Source organism: Hemibagrus wyckioides, linkage group LG15 (genome assembly GCF_019097595.1).
Source record: "Hemibagrus wyckioides isolate EC202008001 linkage group LG15, SWU_Hwy_1.0, whole genome shotgun sequence".
NCBI lineage: Eukaryota > Metazoa > Chordata > Actinopteri > Siluriformes > Bagridae > Hemibagrus > Hemibagrus wyckioides.
The window spans coordinates 15378957-15391179 of NC_080724.1; the positions used below are offsets into that span (position 1 = coordinate 15378957).

Genomic DNA, 12223 nt, shown 5'->3' on the forward strand with positions numbered 1-12223 from the left:
ACAGTCTGAAATGTGTTCAATTATAAGCACGAAGGCAATCCATGTGCGTCTGTAATGAGACCCTGTTACTACTGACGTAAAGAACGCGTTTTTTTTTTAATTACAATTTGCAGGATCTTTTAATTGCTTTGCATTGTTTGCCCAGCAGCTTCGGCTAACATGACAAACGGTAGACCGATTGACGGCACATGCTGTTGAGGAAAGGCAACATCACTGAATCTGACAACCCTGAAAGGCAACGAGTCGAAACACGCATGCGTCAAAATGCGGCAAATTCAAAGACTGCAGTGGATGAATTGAGCATGCGCAAAGCACGCCCACAACAGGACTTGACAAAGAGCAATTACCATTCTGCAGTGCAGAGTGGCAGAAATTTCTGGAAAACATGTGCGGGATGTGAAATTGCGTCGTTCGTTTAGAGAAAACAAGCCATAAAAACACAATAGCTACACAAGATACAGACTGCAGGACTATATTGAGGATTATGTGGATCTACAAAAGTCCTCGAAGGAAGAGAAATAAAGCAGTAGCCTACTTTATTGAACACGGTTCTTTGGGGGATTGGAAAACACCTTTTTTTGGGTCTGCTTTGGAAATACAAATTTGTCTACTGCTGTTCTGTGAAGTAAAGGACAAATATTCCAACAACAATAAAACTTGGCCTGGATTTCATTGCCGATAACATTCCCCTACAGTCGGAATAACTACGGATTAAAACATGTTTTATTCATGGGCCAGATTTATGAATGCCAAAAGTTGGAAGAGTGTCGGATTAGGTCAATAACAGCCTACATGTTATATTCTAATTTAATCGTAAAACATTGCTCCTCCATTGTTACGCTTGGTCCCTGCCTTTTCTTTCTTTCTTTCCTTTATTTTTTTATTTTTTTTAACATCAGTGCAGATTGTAGTGAAGGGTGTGTGTAGATGCAGATGCAGTTTATAAGATCATTTGCAATTTGTTTTAGTGTAGTTTTATCGTTATTGGAGTGATTTATTGTCCGAGAAAATCGAACAATCCCCCTTATCTGAAATATGACGCCATTTTGGAAAAAAACAAAACAAAAAAAATCTATTTAGCTTCAGACAGCAGCGGCCATTTTGTGTTTACAATGTGTACGATGTTTTGCTACTAATAGGATATATATCTCTTTCTTTTTTCCTATTTTTTTTTTTTTTTTGCATTTTGATACGCATCATTTCTTCTGTTTCCTATTGTAAACCCTGTTTGATGACTCTCTCTCAGCGTAGTGACGCCACTCTGTTAGCATTAGCCTCTGTGGGGTATTGCCTTTTAGAGTGTCCCGAGGTTAAGCCTGTGAAACTCAGATGTGTTGTGTTTCACATTTTTTCCCATATTAAACATGTCTCTGCCATGTTTGTACACTATGTTATAAAGCTTGCAAACAAGAAGCTATATAAAAATTAGACTACAAACGAATGAATTTTGCTAATGTATTTTTTTTTATTGAGGGGAACATGAATTCTTGCCTTTAGCTTTAGCTCAAGGTGACAGATATATGGGCACATTACAATGGGATGTGTGTTCACCTTTTTTTTTAAAAAAAAATAAACACTTTTGAAATGGTATAGAATTGTTGTAGTTGTAATATGAAAAACATTTATAAAATATTGTACATCATTATGATACACTGGGCCAATGACTGAAATGTCTTCAAAATAATGGTGACTTAAGGCTAATGGTTTCAGCAGAACTGCATATTTCTTGCCAGATTTTCAAATAAATATCAAATGGTTTATCTTTTTTACATTCAAATCTGAAATACTAACTTTCTAAAACGTAGTTAATCTGTCAAGCATATGCGTTTTTATGCAGGCCGTGTTTTACAGAGCATGATTGATAGATATACTGTTGACCTGCTGCCATTACAGCTAGCAGATTTGAGTGTGGACTGGCTGACTGGACTGGAAATCCTGTTTTTTCTTAAAACCATTCTATCTTCTGGTAGTTTTCCTTTGTGTGTCTTGCCTTTTAGCATTTTATGCCTCAGTCGTGTTTGTCTGATTTAATCCGTCTTCTCTGGTCTTCATTTCTTATGACAAATCGTCGGGGAACATCTGCAACATCCTGCATGAATAGATATACAAGGTGTGTCAAATATTTACACAGCTTCATACATGCATAGGCTAAGTTGAGGTTAATTCCCATTCACCTTAGAGGTGCTAGTCAGTAGATCCTGAGCCGGTAGCAAACAAGCAGCTTCCCCGATGAAGCACAATAGAATGTGGAGCACATCTGCCCACCTTCCTACAGTAAGCATCAATAATAGTAAGCCGCCCAGGCGCACCATCACTGTGTTCAGAAGAGCCTGTCCGCTAGCCTGCCGATTTTGTTCCTCTGAAAAAAAATAATGTAAGTATAGATTTGTTGTGTAGTCATCTTTTACACCTGAAACAGGCACCTCAGTTCACGGCCTAGTCAATCTATTTGGTGAAATCTTAACAAAGGTACCATGAATAGAGGAAAGTTGGGATGATTCCATGGACACATTGGATTGGAGGTGTTTCTGAATGTAAGAATAAGCTATCAGTTACTTAATATTCATTCATTTTTACAGTAGATTTGGAGTCTGTCTCAGGGACACCTAGGCACACACATTCTAATACTTATTACCCCCTAGAGACAATTTAGAGTAGTACTGGCAGGTTTTTGGATAGTTGGAGGAAACCGGAGAACCCTGGGGCATGGGGAGACCATTCAAAGCTTCACACAGACAGCAACCCAAGTTTAGGATCAAACTTGGTTTCCTGGGTCAGTGAGGCAGTAAAGCTACCAATGCTGCACCAATGTGTTGCCCAATAACTCAATACGTCAAATCAATACAAACCATTTTGTAGAATATTACTAGCTAATTCGAACATTAACACATGGAAACAGTTGAAAATGAGATTCTGTCAACAGACTTTACAAATTGTGCTTACTTGAAGCTCCCCTTGTGCTGAAGGTTGCATGATGTAGTTGGTTATGTACAAGTTGTTAGATGTGGTGAATTTGATAAATAGCCTGACATGCAAAATGACCCTATCTAGTTCTGATTTTTCTCACCATGCATATAGACGATGAGAAGTGTGTAGCAGATTGTGAGTGGTGTCCAGAACCTCAAAGCCTCAGTAGTTGACAGAAAGTGCTGGTTGATGTTCGATATGGCGGCATAGCCAGCCACGCAAAACGTTATAATCAAAGCACTGCAAAGAAAAGGCAATATAGATGTTCCAGAAGTCAGGAGGCCAATACAGACCCCACAGTACCGCTGGGTGCTGTGTATTGGGTACATCGTGATTACGTGGTGCCATAATCTGGAACACTGCTGGGCCAAAAACCAGCTCAGTGCTGCAGCAAGGAGGAAACTTAGCCAAGCTTGTGGTGCCCCCTCATGGAGAAAATAAAGACTGCAATTTAATGCACAACCTAAAGAGAACTGGCACTGGACCAGTAGCTGTAACAACGAATCACTCAGTGGATCCTAGAACAAAAAAGATGCTGTTTTTATTAAATATACAGTATAATATTTAAATTTTCAGCAGATGAGTGAATCATTTTGTATCTTACTGATGAAGTCAAGCGTGATGATATTGCTCGGAGTGAGAACTCGAGAACTACTAGTGATGCAGCTCTAGAACCCACACAGGTGAGAGTGGCTGTCAGAATCCAGAACTGGATTGTGCCTGTGAGACCACCAATATGAATGCGCTTGTTTTTAATGTCATCTTTACTGTCTGCTATACTTTGGAAGCAAGAGAAGAAGAACTATTAGGGCAAGAATAAAAAAAAGCATTACATCCATGTCCAGCATGTGCATATAATGAAGTTTATATAAAGGCATCTATTTGTATACTAATTTGCAAAGATTGTTCTCTAGGAAGAAAAAGATCATCATTATAAATGGTCAAGTAAGCATCACACTGAACACTCTCTTCCAGTCATAATGACCTAATGCATGCAGAATGAGCAACGTTCATAGCAAAATAAATAGCACATTTAAGACTCTTACCTCTCTGCTTCAACGAATAAAGAAACCCTTAAAAGTTTGGAAAGCACTGAGATCCCACATGCACCAACAACTCCTGTCATCAATACCATCAGAAACATGTCAGTAACCCCACCACATGCAAACAAACATGCATATATGTACTTCTCAATAGTTTGAAGCCCTAAAAGAACTTTGCCTAATAATGTTAAATCTGATTATATAGCAAAGCATTAGCTTTAAGTACAGTATCTTCCAGAATTATTGAATTCTCATAATAGTCCCCCCTAAATCCAATGTGGAAAAACCACAACGGCTAAACAACTGAAAAAAGTCATTCACATTAAGGTAATGTAATATGTTAAAAATCTATTTTAAAAAAACATGAAAATGCCTGAAAAAATTGCTAATGCACAAGCAGGAGAATGCTATTTGGAGAATTGTAGATGAATAGTGTACTGTAGCTTATCACTAAGCCTTTAAAAATTACACAATGCCACAATTGCCAAAACCAGAGAGACAATTTAGCAGGAAACACAGTGTGACTACAGCATGATGTTAGCTGATAGATATATGAGGTAGTAGGCTGTTTGCCATCAAAGGACTAAAAGAAATATCATCACCAGTGGTATCACTGGGATCCCGGTACAAACCAGAGCCTACAATTCAGTAATCTATGAAATGTTCATGGAGTACAATGATCCAAATCATTGATCCACACAATGTAAATCTCGAAATCTAGTAATAGTTTAACAAACTAAACCTTTTAATGCTGCATCAGCTAATCTCTTCCACAAAGCCCTAATGAAATTCTCTGGGCAAAACTAAAGAAGATGTGAAGCAACAGATTGGTTTCTTTAGGAATTTGGATAGATTGTGTATGTATACGCAAAGTGTTATGGAGAAAACTGTTATGTAAAAATTAAAATTACATTTTTAAAATGTAATTACATTAAAATACAATTTTCAATGGTGCTGATATTTTTGTCAGGTGATATATTGGTTTATTACTCCTAGGAGAGTGTAAATGTTGGATATGTGTATCTTAAAAAGTATGTGCATTTGCTCAATAATCTTTGTCTGGTTTAAGCAAACACAAGAGAAAAAGTAAAAGAAAATTGTAAGTCCCCAACATTATTTCTTTTAACATTGTATCTGTCAATTGGTATAAAAGTTATTAAAATTACATCACTTCACATATTATTTAGTTATATTACAAATGTTCAAAAGCAATGTTTGTTCTAAAGAGTATACACTTGAACAAATCAAATGAAACCAAATGAATTCAGGCCCCCTCACCTTGTAAAATACAGTGTAGAGGATTTGTATCAGGAATAAGCCAAGTGGGTAGACTTGGTACAAACCAGGAAATGAAGGACAACATCTCACTTTACCTTATCTGTAAAAATCAGTTCATAAATTTAATATACCTTAATTTACTACATTCTTTAATACATTCACAAAAATTTCTATCTATTTAAATTCAAAGAAATGACGTATAAGTTTTGCTTACCATATAGCTATTTTGTAGTGTTGTTGTTTGAAATTCTCTCCTGTTTAATAGCATTACCTGTAGCTGGTGAGCTAGCAGTGGGTCAGATAAGCACTGTCTCAAAGGTCATTTTTCAGTTCTCCAACGCTTATGCAATCATCAAGCCCTCCCAATGAAACGAATAAGCCATTTATCTGTCTTTGTCATCATTGTTAGCAGACAAATGACAATTGTTTGTAAAACATTTGTCAATGTTTGTGGGAGTGAGTGAAGACTATCATTATTGCTGATGATTTTCTGTCTACTGGCCCTGACATGAAGAGCTGACACAATTATTAATGATAATATGATAATGATAATAATAAAGGCCATTAAAACAGTGAATTAAAGTGTTAAACACAGAAAGCATGTACAACTTATACATAGCATATAAGTAGAATTAGGTCTAAACTGTTTGGGGAATCTCATTTTGTGCATTATTTTAATGTAACAGCACGTGTAACATGAACTAACATGTCCCACAACACAACACATGCATGCCTTTAAATACTTTAATGCATAACACTTTGTTAATCTTCTGATATGGCTGTAGTAGATGGTGAATAACACGCGACAGACTGTGCTGTTAAACAACAATAATGCACAGCCGGTCTACATTATTTTAGTACATCAGCATGGTCTGTTGTGTGTTGCTCCTTACATAACGTAAAGGTTTTCTTGTAACAATGTTATGTTTTTCTTATTATAGCGAGGGTATTACAAGAACAACATCTTGTTGTAACATTAAAAAATCACGTTATTACAAAAAAAGAAATACTAAGGGGTGTGTTTTTCTCTTGTGTTGCAGCACTGCACTTACATACTTAGTGTGTGTGAACATGTTTGTATGATGTAAACAAATACACTATATTGTCAAACATTTTGGGACACCCCTCCAAATCACTGAATTCAAGTTTTGTTGTTTCAGGGGTTAGGCTTTGCCCCAGTAAAAGGAACTCTTAGTGCTTCAACATACCAAGACATTTTGGACAATTTCATGCATCCTTCGTGTTCCAATATGACTGCACACCAGTGCACAAAGCAACGTCCGTAAAGACATGGATGAGCAAGTTTGGTGTGGAGGAACTTCACAGAGTCCTGACCTCAACACGACAGAACATCTTTGGGATGAAATTAGAGCGGAGACTGCGAGCCAGACCTTCTTGTCCAGCATCAGTGCCTGACCTCACAAATGCGTTTCCAGTGGAATGGTCAAAAATTCCCATAAATACACTCCTCACTCTGTGGAAAGCCTTCCCAGAAGAGTTGAAGCTGTTAGAGCTGCAAAGGGCAGTCCAACTCCATATTACATTCATGTGTATGTAAAGGCAGACGTCCCGCTCTCGGCTCTAATTCATCCCAAAAGTTGTTCTATCGGGTTGAGGTCAGGACTCAAGTTCCTCCACACCAAACTCACTCATCCATGTCTTTATGGACCTTGCTTTGTGCACTGGTGTTCAGTCATGCTGGAACATGAAGGGGTCATCCCCAAATTGTTCCCACAAAAGTTTGGAGCATGAAGTTTTCTGGTATGCTGAAGCATTAAGAGTTCCTTTCACTGGAACTAAGGGACCCATCCCAACCCCTGAATCCAAGGGTGTCCCAAAAAACCTTTTGGCAATATAGTGTAATTGTTTAAACCATCCAAAATGGCGGGACGATTCCAAAACGCGGCGCTCCGTGACGTCGGGTGAATGGTGCGCTCCTAACGGCAGGCGGCGATAGCGCGCGGAATTCCGGTCCGCACGCGCACTCAAAGCGGCGACTCCGGCTGTAGAGAAAGAAAATGTGCTTTCGCACGTAGATGAGTAAAGGGAACCCCCTGAAGCTAGTGGCTAGCTAGCAAAGTGTGGGAACATGGAAGATGAGGAGATCGCTGAAAGCTGGGAAGACGCCGCCGACAGTGGGGTAAATATGAGACGATTGCGGAGCTTTTTGACTGAAAAAGCGACTCTCTGGGACGCGGGTTAGTGAGCAGTGACTGGATCTGTAGGGCGTGTGATGTCGGAAGGGGAAAGAAAGTTAGCCATTTAGGCCGCAGGGGAAATGTCTCTTAATTGGGGAATACTGAGTACGGTTCTAAACATACATTTAAGAAAAAAAAAAATATATTTTTTTCTTAAATTATATCTAGTTAGCATACTCATAACATAGAGCGGTGGTTTACTGAATAGTTTTGTTTTGTTTTTAATCACCGTGCTATACAGTTAGCTCGTTAGCTCGTAGCTGTGTGTGTAATTTCAATAAGAAAAACTTTGAACGAAATAATTCATTGTATCATATCTTAAGAGTCGTTATGTGGTGTTATTCTGTTTATTCAACGGATCTTGTGCACTAATTTGACCAGAACTATCGCCGCTAAGTTAGTTAGCTGACCAAAAGAAATAGCCGAGTGGCAGTGTGGCCGTGACTCCTGCTGCTGCTGCTGCTGCTATAGCAGACCAGCGACTCTTTCTTCAGTGACTTTATATTTTTTTAAAGGCAGATTTGTGTCCAAGCTTTCGAGCAGAGAATTACAAATCGAGTTATTAAGAAGATATTACCCTTTTCCCTCTCTGTTTATTTTAATTCGGTATCTATCTAACCTGCTTTCAAGTGTCGTGTGTTCAAATGTTGGTTCCCGTCACGTTTCCTAGTTAAAGTGGTGTAACAAGCTTGTTTGTTATAGAGAAGTTAATACACGAAACACATTATCTGACTTTAAACAGTTTACACTTGACAGTCTTGTATCAAAGATGATTAAAAAAGAATAATAATAATCAGAGCAATTTGAATTGTAGTTCATAATAAACCACTGTACTGTCAGGTCCTTTAATAGACCCCAGGTTTTTATGAGTTTATAAATCAGTGACTGGATCTGCAACACATTTATTAATTATCAATTAAAGTTTTTTTTAGTATCTCTTGAGTCTCTTGTATTTAATAATTAAGCTTCCTAGACAAACCTGGGTCGGTTGTAGATGTGTAGCCAGATGTGCCAGATGTTGTCCTGCAGAAAAGTCGGTCCAACAACCAAAAAATAAAATATAACCATACGCCTTACTGACTTTAGCTAAACAAGTTTCCATTTCTTTCTCTCTCTTTTTTTTCGGCTACCTTTTAAACTTGTCATGTTTCAAGGAAGTGGTTTGCGCCTCGTTGGTGTAACTGTCCGAGTCGCATCACCTTCTGCACCATGTGCTGCAGTCAAGGCGTGAGCCGCTGTACGCAGGACTAGTTTTAGTAATGGGATCTTTTCAAAGTCAGGAATATGAAATCACTGACAAAATAAAGCCCAGCACAATCGTAATAAATCTATTGCTAGGACGTGTGGGAAAACGTATCTAAAGTTTTAAAAAGCCTGACTGAAAACTATCTTGTAATACCTTGTTATTGTGTCAACATATATTAATGTTTGATATGTTTTAAGACCATCAAAGCATAGAACCGACAGCATTTTAGTTTATATACAGTGTTTAGAAAATTGAAGGTGAATGAGGAGTGGTTTGTGAGGGGAAATTGTCGTAATATTGTAGATCTTTCTGTCCCGTGTATGTGAAGCGGCCTTGCTAATCGAGCAGCTAAATCTCAGAACTGAAATTCATCCCTGCTGTTAATTTAGCTGCTGTACTAAGCATGTATAAATAACCCAGTGAAACTGCGATACTTGATACTGTGGCACAGAGGCTCCTTGTGCAAGCAAATACTAGCCTTAATGTTTTGAAAGTTTACTCTCTTGCCTGTACTTAGGGCAAGCATTTATGCAACTTGAAAACTCTTATTTCAGGAAATGGAGAGACGGTTGGAGGAGAAATTACGCATCAGTCAAAAAGAGAGGTAAGTCCAATTTTAGGATTGTTCCGTTCCTACTCGTCAAGTTTCCACCTCCTTCCCAAGTAACTCTTGCTTTCCCTTGCTTGCAGACTCTCGAGTGGGAGTTCCGGTCGCTCACCAGTAAAGACTATCATGATCCAAGACGACTCCCTTCCAGCTGCGCCACCTCCACAGATCCGTATTTTGAAACGACCCACCAGCAACGGTTCCTTGGGGCCGTCTGTAACACAGAGCCGACCTTCTCCACAAGTCAAGTCTTTAGCTCAGAGGGAGGCGGAATATGCCGAAGCCAGGAAACGGATCCTAGGCAGTGCTGATGACACACCTCAGGAGAGACCCACGTCAGAGAGGTAATTCGCATTTTTTAGAACTTTCCTATGCATAATGTAATTTGTGCATATTCTTGGTTTATTATTTCATACACCATACAACCAGTTGTGTGTGATGCTCTGGGCAAACCCATTAGATTATGTGGCTGGAAAGAAGTATAATGTGTTTTTCTTTTTAAATGTGTTTCAGTGTTGAAATGTTTAATTTTTAATCTTCTTGAAATGAATGTGTGGTAACGAGCCAGTTTAACATAAGCAGAAGTAAAAATGGTCAGTCTGTCTAAAGCCCTTCTAGCTATGTATGATCAAATCCCCAGTATTCACAGCAGCAGGAAATCAAGTTGTTAGGATAGGTGTGTGTCGACAAGTTGTCAGGTAGCTAGTTTGAATTTAGATACCTACTGTCAAAACGTCTGTGATGCTCCTGCACCACAGTTAGAATGGAAGCTGTTAATGCAAGACTGTCCCCTTACACTTCTGGAGTTGATTTAAAATGCTGCAGCTTGTGTGTGAGAACTGTGAAGGGGTTTCCAAGGCTGCAGAATTGAGAGCTTTTGTGAAGGAGGCTTACGTTGTGTTCAACTTAATTCGGAAGTGTGTGACCTTCATGCATTCACGCTACAAAAACATGGATGCCTCCAAGGAAAAAGTGACTTGTGATGTATGTTTTCTTGTTTATACAGCAGTGTGTATTGTCAGGTTTATAGAAACACGCAAATATGTCTGGATGTTGGTTGATGTTAATGTATAAATACAGATGTGTACAGATTTTATTTCCTCCTGAATGGAAAAACAGACTTTTACCATTTTTTATGACTTTCCTCACAAATGCTTGTGTGTGTATATGAGCTGTAGGGTAGTGTTTGAGCTGTTTTGCATTTTATTTGCTTAATCAAATACATTAAAATGTAGTAGCTGTGCTTAAACTCATCTCTATATTTAGGTCACCACGTGCAGGAAGCCATACACCTTCAGAGGACACAAGATCAAACAACCATGTAGTTCGGCAACCAGCAGGTCCAGATGGTACACAAGGGTTTCGCCAGCGCAGATAGGAGTAATGAAGGCCCGGGAGAAAAGATCATTCGGTCCATCTCCTTACAAACGGTTCAAATTCGGATCATTTTTAAAACAATATTTAGGATGTGGGATGTCGATGAAATGAGAAGAAAACCTCATCCTCACTTATCCCGGCCTCCTGAGCCAGTGTGGAATGTAACTGGGGAGGAAATATAACATGGAAGAGCAAATTTACACTGTGATGAGGACTTCTTCCAGACACTGCTCACTGTGATCCCCCCCCCCCTCCCCCAAAAAGAAACACTTAATCGGTTTCCCTCTACACCTTAACCTACTGTGACTGGTGACCCGTTTGGCAACGGACAGCTTTTGACCTTGAAGTGGTTTCGAGATCATGTCATGGCCCTTCTTTCGAGGAAGACGTTTGGAGCAGAGTGTAATGCCACGTTATCATGTGGCTGTGCTAGAAGTGTTGTAAGATGTTGCACAGGTCACCAGCTCTCAGCAATAATATTAAGGATATTTCGCTTTCATTTTTCATTTAGTTTCTTTTCCAGACTGCTCTTCCCATGCTTTTGTATTGGTTATGTTTGGTTCTTTTTGTTTTAACCTAGTCTGCTAAATGCCATACATTTTTAATGGGGAACGGAATGGTGAGGGTTCTGTGGAAACAAGTCTCTTAAGTTTTGTTTACAGTCGTTGTTATTATTATTATTATTATTATTATTATTATTATTATTATTATTTTAATCTTGGGTCTTCCTATGGCTGTTCTGGTTTCTACATAAAGGAAATGAAGAATAAAAACAACAAAACTAGTAGAGGGGGGAAAAAAATAACTTTCTGCCTTTTTATATTCTTGGGGAAGGTAGAAATATTAAACTTCATTGGTTAAAAATTAAGAGAAATGTAAATGCTTGTGGTGCTGGAGCGAATCAAAGGGAGATGTGCAAAAGGGAAGGAATTGCTGGTTCCTTTTTGCTTCTCTTTTTTTGCATCTGCTGATAAATATTAGTTTATTTGCTGAAGTAGGAACTCAGGACACTGACTGAATCAAATATCTATTAATTAGTTTTTAATTTAGTAGTGGTGCACGTCACCTCATACTGGCGCACAGGATATCCAATGAGAAATGATTTAACTTTTGTTTAAGAAAATTAGACCGTGATCATTAGTGGTTCATCAAAGTGTTAGTGCTGTATTTCAACAAAAATTAAGCACCATGCTAGCACATTGCATCTCTCTCTCTCTCTCACATACTCTTTCACACACTCACACATAATGGATCTCTGCTGTGTCGTCCTTTTGTTTAAAAAAACGTTATATGGGAATATGCCCTTTAATCTTTAAAGATGTCCAACTGTTATACTGTATCAGACCAACCAGAACGATTTATCATAAGCTGTGTGAACATGGACACCTGCTTGTAAATACTTTACGAAAATGCCCGTTTAATAAAGACTTTTTAAAGTATTGAACTTCAAAGATTTAAATTTGTATATTTTAGAAATGCTACTATTCACATTTGCAAATATAAATAA

At 38.4% G+C, this 12223-nt stretch overlaps 2 protein-coding genes across 2 annotated transcripts; one reads left to right on the forward strand and one right to left on the reverse strand.

The window, feature by feature from the left end:
- Positions 1-1477: 1477 nt before the first annotated feature.
- tmem82 (transmembrane protein 82) lies at positions 1478-5619 on the reverse strand. The gene is made up of 7 exons (XM_058409090.1): positions 5503-5619; positions 5289-5388; positions 4014-4086; positions 3572-3746; positions 3068-3485; positions 2175-2359; positions 1478-2089 (listed from the first exon to the last, which is right to left on the reverse strand). Exons 2-7 carry the CDS (start codon positions 5371-5373, stop codon positions 2009-2011), a joined length of 1017 nt encoding a protein of 338 aa, XP_058265073.1. The 5' UTR covers positions 5374-5388; positions 5503-5619; the 3' UTR covers positions 1478-2008.
- Positions 5620-7266: 1647 nt separating this feature from the next.
- Positions 7267-12155, forward strand: szrd1 (SUZ RNA binding domain containing 1). The gene is made up of 4 exons (XM_058409499.1): positions 7267-7428; positions 9287-9336; positions 9423-9683; positions 10606-12155. The coding sequence occupies exons 1-4, from the start codon at positions 7378-7380 to the stop codon at positions 10715-10717; spliced, it is 474 nt and encodes a 157-aa protein (XP_058265482.1). The 5' UTR covers positions 7267-7377; the 3' UTR covers positions 10718-12155.
- The last annotated feature ends 68 nt before the right edge of the window (positions 12156-12223 follow it).